The sequence below is a fragment of the Notamacropus eugenii genome, chromosome 2, assembly GCF_028372415.1.
Source record: "Notamacropus eugenii isolate mMacEug1 chromosome 2, mMacEug1.pri_v2, whole genome shotgun sequence".
Classification (NCBI taxonomy): domain Eukaryota; kingdom Metazoa; phylum Chordata; class Mammalia; order Diprotodontia; family Macropodidae; genus Notamacropus; species Notamacropus eugenii.
In genome coordinates, this window is record NC_092873.1 from 24,623,502 (window position 1) to 24,643,823 (window position 20,322).

Here is a 20,322-nt window from a genome sequence, read left to right on the forward strand (position 1 = left end):
CTCCATCCCACAAAAGAGGAGGTGGGAGTCAAGGAGGGCTTTCTATACATCTTGCTGCAGAGAGACTTTGAGAAAAGGGGATATTATTGTGTGGCTTGGGAAGGGGTGGGGCCAGAGGGGGGAAGGTTAAAGATTTTTCCTCCCTTCTGTTCCCACAGTGCAGCCATCCAGTCTTTATACTGAAAATAAGCCACAGCCCAGTATGTCTCACTATTATGTAGGCCTGTCACACTTAGCTCACCTGTGTCTTAAAAAAAAGAGCTGATTTAGAGTTCCTGAAAGTGGGGGGGAAGGCAAACCCTGGAAGGGGTCTGTCCACCATCCACCTCTTTCTGTCTCATTGGGCGTCATCTTTCTTGGTGCCTACAGGAAATTCCCTCTCAGCCTTACTTGATGGCAAAGCCACCCTGACATTTCTAAGTAGAGGAGAAGATTACATCATCACAATGCCCTATGCACATTGCAAAGGTAAGCAAGCCTAGCCCTTCCCACAATGGATCCAGGGGAAGGTTAAGCCACACAAAGGCCAGGAGCCTCCGTCCACTGCCCAGAGTGGGGAGGAGGGCACTCTGAACACATAGCCCAGGCCAACAAGTGTTCATGGAGCAAACGTATGCCCATCCCTGTGCCCAGAGGTGTGGGGGAAAGGGGAAAAAAGGAGCCACGGCCTCTGTGGATGAGTGTCTGCCCAAGTGCCTGGTGGAGTAGTGAGCTTCCCATCACTAAAGGTCTCCAAGACTAATATGAATGGCTTCCCAATGGAACATGCAATAGTGGGGATTCAGATTAAGGTTCAACTAAATGACCTCTGAGGTCCCTTCTGACCCTGTCATCCTGATTCTGTGCTCAAAGAAAAGAAAGATTCACCTTACCTGGAGTGATCAGAAGGCCTCCAGTAGGAGGGGGCTGATTTCTGCTGCATCTTCCAGGGCAGAATTTGGACAGGAGAAAGGGGTGGGAGGGCATTCATGGTGGAGGTCCCCACATAAGCAAAGGCACGGAGACTGACCCAACTAACCCTGGCTGGAGAGGGTCTCAAGCTGAACTCTCAGCAGCCCAGGATTTAGCTAAAATTGTACCCTGGGTACTAGGGAGGCAGCTCCATGGGACAGAATAGATGCCCTGAGACATGTGGTGATGGAAATGACTGGGAGTGATCAGGTCAGAACCCAGCTGCCAGGCCTTGATATTCCCCTCTCCACCACCACAATGAGAGACAAAATACCTTTTTCTTTGCATCCATCCCCACCTTTGGATGCAATACCTGAAAAGATCACAAGATGGTGCTGTCTGCTTTCAGGCTCTTCAGAATGAATGAGCTGAGGGCACTGATTGAATGGGTCTCTCTGCTCAAGGAGGGTCTGGTGGTTCCCTGGAGAGCCGCTTTCCCATCTTTTCTCTCAGGGGGGTCTTTTCTTTTTCATTTCCCTACATTCTCTCCCGTGCAGAGAATGCACAAAGTCATAGGGAACGTGGAGAGACAGGGACACTTGGACTCCCAACTGAACCAAGGTCCTTGGTCTGGGAGAAAAGTCTACAGAAAACTCAGCCAGACCCCAGCTTGGGCCAGCCAGAAAACAGTTAGACAGCACACAGTCTTCGGTGGGAGGGCAGGCACTGCCAAGGTTCCAAGAGGGAGCCACCTGGGCCACGCATTTTCAATGGATTCCAACACTTAGTTTCAGCTTGACCCAATCCACTATGAATAGTCTTAATTAATAAACAAGCATTTATGAAGTGCCCGCTGTGGGCCAGGTGCTGGGGATACCAAGGCAAAATGGTACCAGCCCCTGCCCTCCAGGAGCTTCTCTTCTATCTAATCTTACTATCCCAAGCAGGCCCTGATCAAAGGGGTGTAAAACACCTCGAGCCTCCAAGGACTCGGAGCTGGAGACCTTGGCTCGTGTCGGACATATAACACTCTCTGTTCTCTAGACCAGACATGAGTCTCCAATCTGATAACAAAGCATCTAAAACAGCAAGAGAGAATGAAGTAGAACTATTCTTTGCGTAAAACACAAATGGGTGTGATTTCTACAATTGGGGCAGGGTAGAGGGAGGAGAAACCTACCCACCACCTCCAGAGAGAGTCAGAAAGTGGCCCTTTGCATGGTTGCATGGGCGGAAACTCTCGGGGAGTCTCCTGCCTGTGTTCCAGTCTGTGGCTCGCTTTCTCTTCAGGGATTTTGTACGGCACCATGACGATGGAGCTGGGTGGGAAAGTGACCATCGAGTGTGGGAAGAATAATTACCAAGCAGAACTGGAGTTTAAGCTCAAGGTAAGGACACTCCTCACATGTCCTCCCATGCCCCTGGAGGATGCTGGGAGTTCCTACCCCACCACCTCCTCCAGGGAAGAGGCAGCCCTGTGGCCATTGGGAGATCCTTGTCCTAATCTCCTACTAGAAGACTGGGCCAGTCCCTTCTCCTCTGTAAATGAGGGTGGTGGACTCTTAAGAAGTGGTCTAGATGGCTCCACTCCACTCAGAGGCTGGGATCCTTGAGCCATTTCTGAGACCGTGGGGAAATCACTGAGTGGCATCCACAGGGGCTGTCTCAGGACAGAGCCAGCCTGTTTGGTATTTGTATCCCCCAGAATCCAGCTGAAAAGATGCTGAGTAAAGGTTGATTGTCTTAAACTGACCTTTCTTAGAATGTCTGACAATGTCAAAGCTGGGAGGCACCGTAGAACAGAGAGAACTTGGGGTGTCAGAGCTGGGAGGGAGGGGCCTTAGAGAATAGGAGGAAAAAGAGCTCTAGCCCTCTGCAAGCAAACTGCAAAGAGTCCTCTGAGTAAGTTAGGGCAGGGCCAACTGAAGAGAAGGGGGAGGGATTCTTGATGGTGATGAGAGGCTGCCTGGCACAGGACCACAATAGCTTTGTGACCTCGAATAAGGCCTCAGTTTCCTCCTATGTAAGATAAGGGGTGTTGGCCCTGGTGACAGCTAAATTCCCCTAATCCTATGCTTCAACAATCCTGCCTTGATGTATCCTTGTGATAAGGACCCCAGGGGGACTGCTTATCCTGCCCATGCTCTGGGTACAGTCTATCTCTAGGACTGTGTGTTAAAAGCAGGTATTGACCTCCCCTTGGTGGAGGGAGTTTCCCCACACGGGTGTTCCTTGTCCCATGGAAATCCCTCAGAACAGTATGATTCCTGCCAATACACAGTTCTGGCTGCAGTGGCCTTTGCCTCCTGAGAGCCTCCCCCAACCCTGGGAAGTCAGTGCCCCCAACCCTCCTTGCTGCCTCCCAGAGCTTTTCCTCTTTGGTCCCACAAACCACTCTGGGATAAGAGGTTGGCAGCTCTGACCATCCCCATTTGATGGTGGAGGATACTGAGACCCAGAGTGGGAAGCCTTTGTACAAGGTCACAGAGCACGTGAGTGACTGAGCTACGAGGAACAACCAGGTCTCCCAACTTGTGCATGAGAACCACCCTCTCAGAGCCCCCTGGATGGCAGCCTGACTGGGAAGGGGGAAGGTTGCAGGGAGCCTCCTTTCCAGAACTCTCCAGCCTTGACCCACCCTCACCCCCACCCCCACCCCCACCTCATGGGCTCTGACTTCCATGGGCCCCAGCCCTAATCCCAAAGTAGGCTCTGACCAGGCCCATTTATTCTCTGCAGCCTTTCTTTGGGGGCAGCTCTGGCCTTAACCAGATCTCTGGGAAGATTAAGTCAGGAGAGGAAGTTCTAGCAAGCCTCGATGGACACTGGGTAAGTAAGCCCACTCCTTCCACACCAGAGGCCCTAGGCCTGCGGGTGGCTGCATTTACTTCATACCATCGAGAACCCACATGAGATGCTCAATCAGCATTTGTGGGACTGTTCTGGGTGCCCAAAACCGGGTCAGGCCCTGTATTGGGGGCAGTCAGGGCCTACACACATACACACACACACACACACACACACACACACACACACATATATATACATACATATACCCACACATATATGCATATATATGCATACACATGCAAAGAAACATATATACACACATATACACACATACATACACTGTTAAAAACCAGCAGAGCAGAAAGTGAAGAAAGGGAAAGTTTAGCATAGGCTAGGATTAGGAAAGGCTTTCTGGTGGAGGGGTAGGCCTTGAAAGACGGACAGAACTGAGAAAGGAGGGAGGAAGGCATTGGAGGAGGGGGAACAACGTGAACAAAGGGGTGGAGGTAGGAATCTGCCAGGTGTATGCAGTGGACCCCTAGCCCCAATGGAGCTGGAGGGAAAACAACACAGTTCACCATCACTAGTAGCAGCAGCAGCTGTAGTTCTGTGTAGGATCTACAAAGCAGTGTCTCTGGATTCTTTGTCTGGGCAGTGGTTCCTAGAAGGTCCCTCTGCTTCTCTCACCCAGAATTCAGGGTTTGACAAGTACTTGTGGATGGATGCCTCATGGTGGATGCTTGGGAAGAAGGAGGGAGGGGAGGGGGCCCAGGTTGGCTGGAACGGTGCTGTCTCATTGCCTAGGGCAGAGGTGGGGAGCAGGTCAGGCTCAGGAGGGCCCCAAGTGCCTAGGTGGCACATTTCCCAGCACTCTCCTCCATCTTCCCGGGCAGGACAGGGAGGTGTACATCAGTGACCCAAAGAACGGTACCACCGATGTCTTCTGGAACCCAACCACAGACATCCGGAGGCAGAGGCTGAAGCGCCACATTGTGCTATTTGAGGAGCAGACAGAGCTAGAATCAGAGAGGTGAGTCCTGCCCAGAGGGGACCAAGTGGCCGTGGCTCCATTTCCCAGTTAGGGACACTAAGAGCAGAAGCAAGCTAGTGACTAGTCCAGGATCACTGAGGCTAGACCATGACTGAGGTGAGAAGCTACAAAGCTCATGAAGTTCTTCAACCCCACCCACCATTGTGTAAAAGAGGAAACAGAGGCCCACGATGGGAAGGTCTTGGCTCAGGCTCCCCAGGCTGTAGGTGGCCAAGCTTCCTGCCATGTGACCCGTACTCAGTTTCTTGGCCCATCCCTTCTACATGCACCTGAGCACCCTCCCACTCCTCACCATGGGATGCTCATCACCCCCCACAAGGAAGGCCAGGCTGACTAGAGACCAGCCATCTATAGAGTCCTCCCAGCATGAGGGGCTTTTGGCTTGGAAAAGAGGGGACCTGGGAGAGGACGGTGTTGGAGCAACTGCAGGGCAGGGGGCAGACATTCTGCCGGTCCTCGGAGGGCAGAAGCAAAACTGGCAGGCAATGGCTACAGGGCCAAACCTGGGGAGCCTCTGAGCATGCCATGGGCTGCCCTCTGAGGCTGAGAGCGCCCCATGAGTCATGAGAGCTCAGGCAAAGGCCCATCAGTGACTGCAGTACACAGCAAGGATTCCTGCCTTGGCTCATGGGCTGATCCCTCCCGATTCTGGGAGATGAGGGAGAGGGGTCCCAAGTCACCCAACAAGGTCATGGTGGGGCCAGAACCAGAGCCCAGGGTGGCACCTCCCTGACCAGGTCTGGCCCTGGGCTCACAACTGGCCCACTGGCTCTGTTCCCCACAGACTCTGGCAGCACGTGACCAGTGCCATCAACAAAGGTGACCAGGTAAAGGCCACCCAGGAGAAGTCTGTGCTGGAGGAGGAGCAGAGGAGAAGGGCCCGAGAGAGGCAGGAGGCCTTTCTAGACTGGAAGCCACTGCTTTTCCTTCAGGATCCCAGCTCCCAGGAGTGGCACTACAAATATGAGGAGTGAGTCTGTGGGCCTGGGAGGCCATCCAGAGGGGGAGGAGGGCCTTCACTCAGAGCTCAGTGGGCAACTCTGGAGGAGGTGACTGCCCACAATCCTGTGTCCCTGAGGGGTGACAGGCTCAGATTGTGGGCATGGGCCCTGTCATGTAACAAGAGTCAAGGTGGACTGCGAATGGCCACCATTGGCTGAGATAGGTTTGCTGGAACAGAGCCCAGAGGAGGAGGTCCCAGGGGGCTCCAAGCAGGGCCCATAAGTCAGGCCCACAGGCTCTCCACCAATGCTGAGCAGATGTCGATTCTGCTCCCATAGAAAGAGGTACATGTTATGCCCTCAGGAGCCAACATTCCAGGTGACACCAAGTGGTCTCATGGGGCCTGTTTTCCCTCCTCCAGCCTCAGGCCTTGGGACCCCTTAGCAGACATTGCCCAGTTTGAGCAGGATGGCCAATTGCAGACAATGGGCCGACGTGCACCCCTGAGGCTGACCACTCGGAACCCAGTGGCTCGGCACAAGGTGAGTCACTGCCTCCCCCCTCCTCCCTTGGTTGGCTCTGTCTAGTCCATTTATTGAGCACTTCCCGTGTGCTGAGTAGCCCCCTTGGTGAGGCTGGTCATGACAGTAGGGATGGGAGGCAGAGCCAAGAGTTCCTTGGTATGAGAGCTTCCAGCAAGCACAAGGCCAGGCCCCCTCTGTCCTCAATCTCACCTCCCTCCCAGCTCCACCTTCCAGTCAGGTGATGCTGACTCAAGGAGGCTAAGCCCCAGGCTCCCTGTATTGTAGGATTCTGAGTTATAGGGGACCTCACAAATGGAGAAACTGAGGCCCAGAGAGAGGGAAGTATTTATAGGTCGATAAGGTCCTAGACGTGCAGCAAGCAGAGAGAATTTCGCAGCTGTTGGGCCCAAGCCCCTCACTTTACAGATGAAGAAACTAACACCCAGAGAGGTTACAAAGACCAATGTCGGAGGTGGGATTTGAACCCAGGTGCTGGGCCTCAGAGCCATTGCTCTTTCCACTGAGCCTTGTTGACTTTCCTTAAGGAGCTCCCTGCCAGTGGTGAAACTGAGAAAGAAGCAAACCTCATGCAAAGTGCAGACGGTGGAGGTGAGAGGCAGCCCCACCTCGCAGGGAAATGGTTTTGATGCCGTCTCTGCCAGCCAGCTCCGAAGGCAGAAGGCAGCTGGAACTCAGCCAAGCAACAAGGCTGGCCCCGCCAAACTAGAGCCCTTCCTCACTACGGGGGCATGGTCACCAGGGGGCCCTGGGCTCTGCTGCTCTGCACCTCTGAGGCAAGGGCTCAGGTGTGCACCTAGACAGGTCAGGAGCAAGAGGGATCTGAGGCAGAGCCAGAGCACAGGGATGGGAGTTTACCGTGACTGCAGAGGGAGGAGAATGATGTTTGAGCATTAGCAATGTGGATCCAGGCTTCCTCTGTCCCAAACTCCCCAGCCCAGGCTGAGCACCTGGTTGAGGTCATACAGGTAAAAAGTGGCAGAGAGAGGGCACCCCCAGAGCACTCCAGGGTGTTCCCTACTGCACCACACCGTCTCCTGAGTCTTCACCAGACCAGAGGCATCTGGAGAGAGTAGGGGCTGGCCAGAGCTCTCCTTCATGCTCCAGCATTTTGACAACTTTAATGTGGGGGCAGAAGGCCCCCCAGATCACATGCTTGGGGACGGCAGAGTTAGGGGTTCCGTGATCCTGATAGCAAAATGTTGGTGCCGGTGGTGGTGGCAATAATCTCAGTATGTATGTGACTGGTGCATTACATATATTCTCTCCCTCCATCCTCAGAATTACACAGTATTAGGGTTAGAAATCAACCAAAGGCAGCTCCATTCCATGGGGACCACTCGCTTTTTTGATCGTTGGTCTAGAAGACAATGCCCCCTGTAGGATCTCAGGATGTTTCCTCCCTCTGAGCCCTCAGTTTCCTTATTTAAATGGGAGAAATGACATTTGCAGGCTTTTCCTCAAAGGGCAGCTGTGAGGAACACAATTCCCAAAACAATGCAAATGTTTAGGGTTTTCTTGTTTCTCTGAACCTGGGGTTGGGCAAGTGGAGGAACCTCTTGGTGAGTGATTAACCACAAGTAAATTATTTTTTAGGAATAAGGAAAAATGCATAAAATTTTCAAGAAACTTTAAAGAAAATTGTATAGTTGTGAAATTCTCCTCAAATGAGTGCTTGGTTTGGGGGTGAGAAATGAGGGCACAGGAAAAGCACTGTGGGTATGTCTAGAAGGGCATTGGACATAGCCTGCCATCCCTCATCCTCTAGCTCTCCTCCCTTCCTCAACTTAACTCCTAAAAAAGCCCTCCACACTCCCTGCCACAACTTCCCCACTCTCCCTCACTCCTGGACACTTTACACTTTGACTTCCAACCTCATCATTCTCTCCAAAGTTATCAGTGACCCCAGTTGCCAAATCTGGTGGCCTTTCCCACTCTGTATCCTTCTTGACCTGAGCTCTCTCTGCATTTGGCATTGGTGTCTGTCATCTCCTCCTGGCTTTTGGAATGTTACTCCTTGTTTCTGCTCCTTGAACTCCAGTTGCTCCTTCTTAGTCTCCTTTGCTGACTCATCTTCCACATTCTGAGCGCTCCTTGAGGCTCTAGCCCAAGGCTCTATGCTGAGCTGCTTCTCTTCTTTCTGTCTATGCCTCTCAATGAACTCTTCAGCTTCCAGGAGTTATCAGCATCTCTTAGCCAGTGACCCCTAGATCCTTCTATCCAGCCACAGCTTCTCTGCTGAGCTCGTCCCATATCTCCAGCTGCCTACTGGACATTTCCAGCTTCATGTCCCTGAAACATCACTTCAGACTCAGCACATCCAAAACCAGACTCGTCATCTTTTCCCCAAAACCCTCCTCCCTTCCTAACATCTCTGTCAAGGGAACCATCCTCCCTCCTCCCAGTGCCCAGACTGAAAACACCAGGTGACTTCTCACTTTCTCTCCTCACCCCCATAGCCAACCACTGACGGGTTGTATCCAGGCTCCTTCGGTATCTCTGCAGTTGTGATCTCTCGCTCATCAGATCATAAATTTAAAACCCACAGGGCTCTTAGAGGTTATCGAGTCCAACCTTGAGTTATTGATAAGGAAACTGAGTCACAAAGAAGCTAAGGATTATGTAGCCAGTGTCTGAGAAGAAACTTGAGCCCAGATCTTCATGGCTTTTCAACCCTCCTGGTCCAATTCAGATAAAAATGAGCTTCTTGGGATTTCCCTCTCCCTTTCCTTCAATCATGAAAAACAGTCAATTCTCCCCTAGGGTATTTCTTTCTTCCCTTAAAGTCAAAGAAACAGAACCATACCACACTCAGACTCATGTATGTGTGTTCTTTAATATCTTCTGTGTGATGAGATTCTGAAGACATTGTATCATCTCCCACAATAGAATGTAAACTCTTTGTCCTCCCTTTAAAGTGCTGAAATGTCCTTAGCTTTCTAGGTTCCTGTATTTACTCATCAAAGTTTCTCCTCAACTCTGGTCAGATAAGCTTGACAGGCAAGCCTGCAGCCCTTGGCCTGCATGCATCTAGCAACATTTCCCATGCACAGCCTGAGCCAGATTAAAATATAATTTGAAAATATTTAACAAAATGACTAAAAATACAATGAAATGGATAATATTATGTTTTAAAATTAAATCAGTACACAGCCTTCAGGGATCCTTCTGTACAGCTTAGAAAGCCTATGTTTTTACTTGAATTTAACACCACTGGTCTAGTCTATCCAAAGCCTGGTACTACCCATACCCCAACCCCAACCCCTGAGGATTATACTCATCGTTGAAGGGTAAAAAGTGTTCCTGATTGTTGGCTTTCTTTATTTTTCTAGAATTTTGTGTTCCAGGATTTTCTTAACTGTGAAGTAGAGGTAGCAAAATCTTGTGTGGTCATGGCTACACCTGTGATTCAGGACTTGAACTCTTTCCTCTGGCCATTTGTAGTTTAGTTTTTTCTTTCACTTGGAGGCTGATGTTGTCAGGTGTTTTCAGTTTGGCGTTTCTTCCAAGAGGTGATAATAGATTCTCTTTTCCATTTGCCTTCTGGTTCTCATAGATCTGGACAGTTTCCCTGTCTGGTTTCTTGACAGATGGAGTCTGGATTGTTTTGCTTGGTCATCATTTTCAGGAAGTCTTGTGAGTCTAAAATTCTCTGTCCTCTATCTATTTTGCAGGTCAGTTCTTTTTTATAGGTCACTTTATATTTTTACCTATTTTTTTTTCAACCTTTTGGCTCTTTTAATATTTCCTATTACTTCATGAAGTCATTGAGCTCTGGTTTATTTTATTTTGCAGGAAGTCCACTGCTTGGGTGGTAAGGTTTTCTGCCCCCACTATCCTTTTCCCTTCCCCTCACCCATTTCTTATTTCAATTCTTGTTTCATGTTACTATGTCTTCCTTCATTTCTTTCATCTACACTTGCAATCCTTATAGCCAAACCATTTTCTTTTTTGTCTGAGTCTCTGCTTTTTGTGGAATTTGTCTCTCCTTCTGTGTCTACCTCTTGGGCTTATTTTCACATATAAAATTTTTTCATTGTGTTTGGTGTTATCATCCATTCATTTATTCAGATTTCTAGCCACAGTTCTTGAATTGGAATTTTGTGACAGGGCTGGGCACACTTGGATGGGCTGAGTAGGTCCTCGTTGGTTCTCTCCCCTCTGGTACCTGGATGACTCTATCTCTGGAGGGAGTAACCAGAACCAAGCCTCACCTTTAATTCAAGTCATGACTTCTGTCTCAGTCTCCTCATGGTGCCCTGAGGATGTTGGCCTCATCCATCTTGGTCACCTTTTCCTTGTACAATCTCTGATCAGGAACTGATTCCATCCCATGTTATGGCCCAGACAGGCCTCAGTTGGATGTTAAAGAGCTCTCTAGTCTTGGACTTTCTGTAACTCTGCAGTGTCCTAGGTTTCGCTGAGCCTGTCCTCTGATTTGGGTTCTAATAGACCAGACTCAAATCTAGCTTAAGGCCTCAATCACCAGAGTTTTTGCTGACTTGTGATTTCTTATGCAAACTTCACCCACCTCCCTGTGGAGTTGTGTGACAGTTCCAGGGCCTGCCACTCTCCTGCTTCATCACCCAAAGGTGGTGATGACCTTCCAGAGCTGGTGTTACCTGGCACCATCCAGCACCAGCCTCCACAAGACTTTGACTATCCTTCTGAGTATATGAGACTGGAAGGAAGCACTTAATTCTGTTTTCTTGAGAGTCCTTTTCAGAGATATTGAGGGGAGAGGAGGCTGGACACCTATACAATATTTCATGTCTTCATCTTAATTGGAAGACCTAGGCCTCTTCCTGGCTTTCTTCCATGCCTGAAATTTGAACCCTTCTCCTCCCTACCTCTTCAAATCTCTACTTCACTTCAAAACTCTGCCCTCTCTCCTACCCGGAACCTTTCCTCATCCATCCCACTCTCCCCCATCCACTGGTAACTTCCCCCTACAAGCACCCCCCCAAAATTTTGTATTTGAGATGCACATATTGTCTCCCCCAGTAAAATGTAAGATCCTAGAGGTTAGGACCTGCCTTGTTCTGATCTTTGTAGCCTCAGGGCCAGGCCTGTAGTGAGCACTTGAGAAATGTTTATGATCTGGGTATGGGTGGGTGTCCTGCTACATGGCATGTAGGGATTCAGTTACTCCTGATTCAAACCCCGTGGCTCCTTTCCCTACTCTCTCTCATCATTCACTCCACAGTATGTCCCAAGAGTGCTGTTTCAGCCTATTAAAACTTGAGACAACCCATATGGCCCCAAATCCCACAAAATTTAGAAGTATAATCTGGACTTGGAGTCAGGATAGACCTTAATTCAAATTCAGTCTCAAACTCGTACTAGCTGCATGACCTTGGGCAAGTTCCTTCACTTTTGTCTGCCTCAATTTCCTCATCTGTAAAATGGGGATAATTGTACCTCCCTCCCAGGGTTGTTGTGAGGATTCACTGAGATCATCTTTGTAAAGTGCTCTAAACTTTAAAGCGCTAGATTACTGCTAAGGAAGAGGAAAAAGACAAAAAAGGCAAACTCTTACGTCGATGAGCCCCCATCCTCTCCATGGCCAGCTTTCACCCCTCAGTGAGAATGCCCCCAAGTTCACAGAATGAATCCTATGACCTTGCTCTTAATTTTGAATTTGAAAAAATTGTATTTTGAATGTAAATATGAATTTACTCTTAATGGCCATGTAATTTCTTGAAAAAATCAAACTGAGTAGGAAACTCAAGCAAACAATAAAATCAATCAACATTTTTAAGCACCTACTCTGTGCCAGGACTGTGCTAACAAGCACTAGGGATACAAAAAGGGCAAAAGAGAGCCTTGTCCTCAAGAAGCTTACCATATAAAGGGAGAAATAACAAGGAAATAAATAAAATGAACAGAGAAAAGGTAATGGAATCAAGAGGGGTGGGGGGAAGGCTTCCAATAGAAGCTGAGGTTTTACTCGTACTTAGGGAATCCAGGGAGGAAAGTTGTCAGAGACCAAGAGGGAAGAGCATTCCAAGTCTGGAGGACAGCCAGAGAAAAAGCCCTGATCTTGTTCACAGATCAGCCAGTGGCACTGTATGGAGGAATATCCCTTAGGCAGTAAGGTGTGAGAAGCTTGGAGAGGTAGGATGGGTTCAGGTTATGAAGGGCTTTGAATGACAAATGCAACATTTTGTATTTGATCTTGGAGGTGATAAGCTATTGCAGGTCCTGAGTAGGGGTGGCTGACACTGGCAGACTTATGCTCTGGGAAAATCCCTCTGGTGCCTGAATAAAGGAGGGGCTACAGTAGGGAGAGACCTGAGGCAGACAGACCCCTCCAACAGCTATTGCAATAACAGGGTAGGGGATGGGAGCCTGCGCCAGGGGGCGGCAGTATCAGAGAAGGGGAGGGGATATGTTAGATGCCAAAGAAGTGAAATCAACAGGGCTGGACAGAGGATTGGACATAGCGAAGGTGGGGAAGATAGGAGTACAGGAGAATTCCTAGGTTGTAAGCCTGAGGGATTGGGAGGATAGTGACACAGTAATGGGAAAGGCTGGAAGAAGTAACAGTTTGGGGGGAGAAGATCAGGAGTTTGGTTTTGGACATGTTGAGGGATGTTGAGATGTGTACTGGATGTGAGTTCAAGATGTGAGAGTAAAAGTCAGCAGAGAGGCTGGGTCAGAAAAGGTAGATCTGAGAATGGACAGCACAGTAAAACAATAAAAATAAAAACGGCTTCAGATCCTTCAGAATTGGTGAAGCTCAGTGTCATCCCAGTCACCTGAAGGAAAAGAGAGCTTTTAAAGAAAGGTTTTAAAGGAGGGAGGGGCTTGCTGGGCAGGACTTGGGAAAGAAGCTGGGACCTGGAAATCTGGCCCTGCTGGCTCCTCGACAGTTTGGTTCGTGTGGCATTGCAGGACAAGGGCTCGAGAGCCGATCAAGTTTGATCAAGTTTTCAGAACACAGCTGAGTCAGCTGCTAACACTTCCCAGCGAAGCCTGACCGACCACCTTCCCCCACCTCCTCCTCCTCCTGCAGTCCCACCTGCCTTCCAGGAGGCCCCACAAAGGCCCCAGGCCTGGGTCCTCTTCCACTTCCTTGTCCTCCCGGGGGCTAGGTCAGTTCAGAGTTTCCTCCATCTGTGCAACAGAAGGAAAAGTAAGGAGGCTCCTGTGGCAGCTTCTTCATTCTCTGACTAAACCCAGGAAAGCTCAAAGCTAAAGTCTCTTTAAAGACAAAAGGGGTGGGGGGAAGAGAAGGGAACAAGCTTTTATTAAGCCCCTACTGTGTGCCAGGGCCTGTGGTAAGCACTTTAAATGGAAACTAGCTGGCCTCAGGCATCTCCCCATGACTCCTTCTGTCTGCCCTTCCTGGGAGCTCTCAGAAAGCAGGCCACCCTTGCTTTTCCAGTGTGTGTCCTGCTGGGCCACTGGCCAGAAAAGCAGAGCCTCAGCACCCACCTCTCAAAGCACCCATCTCTCTGCTCTGTAAGGCTGGGAGCAAGCATTGTGGTACCTTTGGGGACCTGCCTTCAGAGGCCTAAGGCTTCACTGCCTGTGGAGACTGCACAGTCTGGAGCCCCTTAGAAATATCGATAATTGTCACTTTGGATGAATGTCTTCCCACAGAGGTCAGGAAAGGATTGTCGGCATCGCAAGGCCAGCGATCAGCCCTCCAACCACAGCCAGAACACGGAGAGCAGCTGCTCCACCCCTGAGTCTGTACAGGACCTGTCCGATGATGGAGGGGATGCAGGTAGGAAGCCACTCCACCCTCCCAATGCCCACCCTCTGCTGCCATTCCCCACTTATTCCAACCTTGCTTGTTTGCACATGGTTGTTCCCCATTCCAAGGACAGGGGCTGCTTTTCCTCTCTTGCATCCTCCCCTTAGCCTGATGCCTGACACAATGCTGATGGATTAACAAGACCTCAGCTGAGAGGGAGGAAAGTGGAGGATCAAAACTGACTTGATCTCCCTATACAGGTCACTATACAGGTCACTTCCTCCACTGTGCCTCAGTTTAATCATTTGTAAGAGGGGGGAGTCAGTTCATTTGTGAACCTCTTTTGACTCCATTGAGCAGAAAGGTATTAGTGCACACCTGCTCAGCTTTCCCTCATTTCACCCTAGATAGTCATTGACCAAGCACAGAAATCCCTCACAAACTCAGATTCTCTCAGTCCTAGACTTGTGAAGTGCAAAATTCAAATATACTTACTGATTTTGAGATCTTGAGAACCTTATCATAACAGAACCTCAGAATTCTCATAACAAATGAGTTAACATACATAAAAAGCTTTGCAGACCTGATAAATGCTAGTGTTATTATTATTTATAATAATTCTAGAGCTAGGAGGGACCATGGGGACAACCTAGGCCAATGTACACCCAAACAGGAATCCCCTCCCCATCACCAACTAATCAACAAGCTTTTATTAAGTACCTTCTGTATTGTGCTAAATGCTGGACAAAAGCAGTCCCTGCCTTCAAGGACTTCACGTTCTAAACATCAGTCACTTAGCACATACAAGTTACTATGGAGGAGCAGGAAGATAACAGGGGACAGTACTAACAGCTGGGGGAATCAGGAAAGGCCTCATGCCAGTGGTGGAGTTAGAGGTGAAGGAAACCAGAGAATCCTAGCAGAGGAGTGAGTCCAACCAGGAATTCTGAGTCATGGCCATGGAGGGGACTAGAGATGGAGTGCCATACACGAGGATGGCAAGTGGCCATTGAGCCTCTGCCTGAAGATTCCAAGGCGACAAGCATTTATTATGCACCATGTGCAGGAACGTAAACTATGTGAAAAAAAGGCATAAACAGCGACTGCCCTCAAAGAGTCTACTAGGGGAGCCAACACACCAACACAAGGCATACAGGATGCACTGGAATCCCAGGGGGCTCAGGAAAGTCTCTCATAGAAGATGAGATTGGAGCTAAGAGTGGAGGTGAAGAGGAAGAGAATTTCCAGCCAAGGGGAAGGAGGGAGAAAGGGTAGGGAGATCAGCACCACCACACCCTGGAGAGCTCCCAAGTGGAAGCCGCTCAGGCTTGTCTGCTTTGGAGTTTGGAGGCGGCTGCTGTGCTCCCAGGCCAGCTCAGTACCTTTAAACAGCTCCCCCTTTTCCTTCTAATTAGAACATTCCTGGTATGTTATAAGGGAAATCTTGTTCAGAAAATCCCTAGGTTCGGTGGCTTCTGCATCACAGCATCACCGAATATGGGCCGTAAGACCTCACTCTTCGAGGTCTTCCTTTGTGGAAGCCCAAGACACTTGCTGCTGGACAGCTGTCATGCCCAAGGGATCCCATTTGTAGCCTCCTGCCTTGGCTCCTGGTCCAACCCGGCTGGGCCAGACAGCAAGGCTAATGCAGTTGTCCTTGAACCCCTCAGTCTCCTCTTCTCCAGGCCAAGCCTCTGGCATTCCTCCAGCCATAAACTACAAGACCTTCCCCATCCTGGATGGGGATGCTAGAATTTCACAGCTCTTTGAAACTCCACCTCTGGGATTCTTTACAAGTCCAAAAGCCTCCCATCTCACCCCCCTCAGGGCCCATCTTTCTCCCACAACCAATTCAACATTGAGATTCTGGAATCTGGGAGATCTGCTTGGCCTCAGAGGGCTCCTGGGTTGAAGCTGCCAAGATAGACATGAACTCCCTGTGAGGAAGCTGTCCCACCGTGGAACAGGCTGCCTTGGGAGGTGGCAGCTCCCCCCTTACCTAGGGGTCTTCACGGCAAAGCTGGAGGCCACTTTCTGGGGTGCTCCAGAGAGGATTCTAGCTTAGAGACCCATTGAACTAGAGCCACTGAGGTCCCTCCAGCTCTGAGATTCTGAGATCATCACCTCCCCTTTCCCTCTCTTTTTTTTTGTCCCCCTCCCCCATTTTCTTCTCCCTGTCTTGATTGAAGGGCGAGGGGGAGCGCTGAAAATCAGCTCTATTTAGAGGCATTAGACAGGAGACAGAAATAACCCTTCTTGCTCTGTGGTCCCAGATTGTGAAGGTTCCTGTGCCCAGTGTGGGAAGGAGAGCCAACATCTGAAGGAAATTCATACTGCAGTGTTATCCCTACAGAAGGCCCAACAGGACATCCACAGGTGAGTGGCCTCAACTCTCAAAAAATAGAGGACCCACTCTGATGAATGTTTTCTTCATCCTTTTATTAAAGTTAAATAATAAGATAAGCCTGGACTTCTTAGCCTACAGGTGTAAACGATCACCTAAAAATGTAACAATGAAGGAAGCCAGTTTGGAATGGCTCCAACCTCTGCCACCACCCCCAGTCTCCCAAGGACCTGCCCCAGGCAGTCGGCTAGGTTAGCTGAGCTGGGCCCCCACACAAGCCCAGTGACAGAGAAAGGGGGACTCATATGATCACACCTCCCTAAAATCCAAGTCTAGCTTGGCCTAGCCAGGGAGGGAGGGGAAAAGGCACCCAGGGCTTTGAAAGGAAGTGGAATTTCAGACCTAAAGGCTGAGGTTCAAATCTGGATCTTTGTTCTCTCCAGCTGTGAGATTCCAGGTGTGAGGATGCGCTCTGGCAGGGCAAAGGGAACTCTCTTGGATCTTGCGACCTTTGAGAGTTACCTGAGACAGGAAGGTTACAAGCCCTGCCCAGGGTCACACAGTTGGCCTACATCAGAGGAAGACTTTGAGGCCCCCTTGCTTCCAAAGCCTACCCTCTCTCCACTAGGGGGTGTTATTCTTGAGGATCAGCCAAAGCCTGGCATACAGCCTGGCACCTAGGAATGCTTAATGTTTACTGACTGACTCTGTCCTTGGTGAGCTGCCAGTTCAGTGGAGAAGGCAGCACACCCCATCTGAAGTGGGGAGGGGGTCAGAAGGCAGAGGCCAAGCGCAGAACCCCACTCACCCACAGCCTACCTGTCTCTGTTCCAGGAACCTGACGGCGCTAAACAAAAAGTCTCTGTACAGGCGGGCACCAGGAAGCTTTCTCCACAGCTCACGCTGCTGGTTTCTCCTCTGCGTGTTTCTGACATGTCAACTGTTCATTAACTATGTCTTGAAATAAAAGCACTCTAGGGGCAGCAGCCCAGGCGCCTCCCTGCCAAACGAACTGCCCCCACCCCAGGAGCCCTCCCTGCAGAGGTGGCACCACATTCCATCCAGGGAAGGCCAGGTGGCCAGACCCCAGGCCCCGGCCCGAGCACCGCTCCTGAGCAGCCTGTGCCCTTCGGAGGGGCACCGCTTTGGGACCGTATTACCCGTGGGGGCCTTAACCGCTGAAGCCAAATGTAGCTTATCCGTGCACTTTGTTTCCTACGGTGGCTTGTCCTGTCAGCCCATCCTTTCGTTCACTCATCCACCCATCGCATGTGGTTCGTGTCCGAGCACCGCCCAACACCGCTGCCCCCACCCAGACACCTGGGGCAGCAGGAGGGAGGGGAGGGGAGGGCCTGGCCTGAGGGTGGCACCAGGGCCGAGGGCTGCCCCGCCCCTCCTCCCCCATGAGCGCCAGCCAGGCCCCGCAGACCCGGCAAGCACAGTCCTGGTGCCCTGGGTGAGAGGAGGCTCCCGGCGGGCATCCAGGCTCGGTGCTGCCCGCCCGAGAGGTCGGGGTGCCTCCCCTGCCAGGAAGCCTGCGGTGCCACCCGTGCAAACTGCTGGCCCCGGGTCGTGTCTGTCCTGCGCCTCCTGCCTTCGGGGGCACCTGTTTCTGCTTGATAAACGTGAAATAAAAGGAGCCACCGCCTTCCGCGTCCTTCTCTGGGGGGCACAGACCGGGGAGGCGCTGGGGGGGGAAAATCCCCACGGTGGTCAGTGCGCAGGCGCGAGGCAGGGGCCCGAGGCCAGGGCGGCCCCCTCCCCCGACGGGCGGGGGTGGGCAGGCTCAGGGGTCACTTCTCTTCTTGGCGTTCCTAAAGCCGCGGGTGGCCCCCTGGCCGAAGCAGATGGAGGCCGGGATGCGGCGGCCGCAGGCCCGCTTCTCCGCGCCCGCGGCCTCCGCCGGGCTCACCTCCATGGCCTCCTCCCCCGCCGCGGCCCCCTCCTCCCCCGCGGGCCGGCCCTGCGCATGCGCCTGCGCCTGCGCCTTGCGGGGCTGGTCGAAGCGGAAGTCGGGTGGGTAGCGGTGCGCGCGCACCAGGTGCTCCTTGCGCTCGCGGCCGCTGCCGAACCTGTCGGGGCAGCCGGGCACCAGGCACTGCAGCATGCTCTGCCGCTCGGCCAGCAGCTGGAAGAGCGAGTCGTGCCACTCGAGGACGTGCACGTCCAGCAGGTGCGCCGAGGGGAAGGCGCGCCGGCACACGGAGCACACGTGCGTGTGCAGCGTCCGGTAGTGGTGCTCGTAGGCCTCCAGGCTGGAGAACTCCTGCTGGCAGCCCGCCATGTGGCACCCGAAGGCCGCCACGCGGGGGCGCTCCGGCGCCTGCGAGACCTGCGTGATGACGTCCTGCAGGTACGCGTGCCTCTGGACGTCCCCGTCCTGTAAGGCGGAGACCCGGTGAGACTGGGCCCTGGAAGCCCCGCCCCCGCCCAGCAGCCCCGCCCCCAGCAGCCTCGCCTACGCCCCACGCCCCGCCCTCCGACCTACGTGACCTCGAACAACGGGTGTCTCCGGGGAAGGCTCTGGGCCCGCGGCGCGAAGCGGAAGGGGGCGCCCCCGGCGGCCGGGTGGCGGAGCACAGGCAACGTGGGCGACTCGGAGGGGCCCCTGGCCGGGCCCGGGCCCAGGCGGCCCTGCAGACCCGGCGGCAGCTGCATCTTTTTTCCGGAACCCGAGCTGGGGGTGGGGCGGGCTTGTGATTCTACTTCCCGTGCGGTAACCGCTTCCGAGTTGCGACCGACCGAAGGGGAGGGGACGGGCCGGTCCGAGCCTCGCACGGGGCGGGGCTTGGGAGCCATGCGAGCACGAGGAGCCTGGCTCAGCCCTGGGGGGCGGGGCCGGGCCCACGTGGAGGCGGGCGGGGGCGGAGCCAGGCGCTGGCGGTCAGATTCCGAACCTGGGCCTCCGGCCTGGCCCCCCTGCTGTGCCCGAGGTGAAGTCCCCGCCTCCTGCCCCGACCCGGCTTGGCCTCAGTCTCCCGCTCAGCCAGGAAGGGGCAGACTGGCAGACCTGAATAAAATACAGAAGGGCCTTGAAAAATGTGAGGAGGGGGAATCCCCCGCACGCACTCTCCTGCGTCCGCAGCGACCACGCCGCATCTACGCGGTGCCCCGCCCAGGGTGTGACTTCCCTGGCTTGAGGGCGGTGGGAGGAGGCGGGGACGTTCATGAAGAGTGTCACGCCTCGGCCTGGCACCGAGGCCAGCCCTACCCTGCAGTGAGAAGATAGAGCCACTCTATCCGATTATCCCACTGGTGGAGGGAATCCCCGCCCCCGGGAGTGCCACGGGTGGGCCAGGGGAGCTGGGAAGCCCGGAGCTCGCAGGACGGCTAAGTCCCAGCCGGGACCAGCTCTCCTTAGTCCTTCTCTGCAGAAGGATACATTGTGGCACTCCTCAGAGCAGACGCCTCCCCCGACAGACCCCGGCCCAGTCTCCGGGGCTGTAGCCACCTCCCTGCCAGGGCTTGTTAGAATGAATGGGAGCGCATGGCTGTGCCTCTGCTGATTAGCATTCGGACGGTGGCCCAGGGGTCAAAGTTGTTTCTCCTGTACTTTGTGAAGCCCCTAGTGATTCTGTAACCCGAAGGCGCCCTAAAGTCCTTTCCCCGTCATCTCGAATGTTTAACCTGTGTCGTCCTGCGCCGTCCTTAAACCGTAAAGAATTCCCTTTGCTCCCTGTGTCATGTCTTTAATCTTCAATCTTTAACCTCCGCTAAAACCTTCGAAATCTGCATCATCATTCCGAGACCTCTGTACAAGCACAACTCCCCCAGATACCGGAGGCTCCTAAGGAGGCCTGGTGTGCTTTTTCCACATAAAATAAAAAGCTCCCATGAGCCAAAAGAGAAGGTCTAAGTGAATTCTTTCACACCTGAAGCAGCTCTCCCAATTCTAAAGCTCATCACTGCCCTCAGGGCTCCCAGTCTGGCAAATACCCTCTGCCTCTCCCTGAGCTGTACCCCGCTGTATCCAGGCTGTTCGGTCAGGTCTACCTTCCTCTGTCCAACACCTCCTACTCTCCACTGCCCCTCTTTGAGCCCTCCTCACCTCATTGAC

General features: G+C 52.4%; 2 protein-coding genes across 8 annotated transcripts in view; one reads left to right on the forward strand and one right to left on the reverse strand.

The window, feature by feature from the left end:
* OSBPL5 (oxysterol binding protein like 5) overlaps positions 1–17,913 on the forward strand; it is a 107,086-nt gene extending 89,173 nt beyond the window's left edge. For all 7 annotated transcript variants that reach the window (XM_072639451.1, XM_072639455.1, XM_072639450.1 and 4 more), the window contains 9 exons: positions 370–468; positions 2,182–2,279; positions 3,631–3,720; positions 4,575–4,711; positions 5,517–5,702; positions 6,096–6,216; positions 13,825–13,951; positions 16,195–16,297; positions 17,100–17,913. In XM_072639451.1, coding sequence (XP_072495552.1) covers positions 370–468; positions 2,182–2,279; positions 3,631–3,720; positions 4,575–4,711; positions 5,517–5,702; positions 6,096–6,216; positions 13,825–13,951; positions 16,195–16,297; positions 17,100–17,232 — 1,094 coding nt within the window. In that variant the 3' untranslated portion in view covers positions 17,233–17,913. The remainder of the gene's footprint in view (positions 1–369; positions 469–2,181; positions 2,280–3,630; positions 3,721–4,574; positions 4,712–5,516; positions 5,703–6,095; positions 6,217–13,824; positions 13,952–16,194; positions 16,298–17,099) is intronic.
* On the reverse strand, positions 16,335–19,504 carry LOC140524719 (zinc finger protein 511-like). The gene is made up of 2 exons (XM_072639457.1): positions 18,759–19,504; positions 16,335–18,645 (listed from the first exon to the last, which is right to left on the reverse strand). The coding sequence occupies exons 1-2, from the start codon at positions 19,062–19,064 to the stop codon at positions 18,052–18,054; spliced, it is 900 nt and encodes a 299-aa protein (XP_072495558.1). The 5' UTR covers positions 19,065–19,504; the 3' UTR covers positions 16,335–18,051.
* Between the last annotated feature and the right edge of the window lie 818 nt (positions 19,505–20,322).

What these genes read in the sequence shown, in the direction of transcription:
- LOC140524719 (XM_072639457.1), bottom strand. Translation starts at nt 19,064, where the DNA reads ATGGCTCCCAAGCCCCGCCCCGTGCGAGGCTCGGACCGGCCCGTCCCC. An exon ending in GGAGACACCCGTTGTTCGAG is followed by an intron (nt 18,646 to 18,758) that starts GTCACGTAGGTC and finishes TCCGCCTTACAG; the next exon opens with GACGGGGACGTCCAGAGGCA.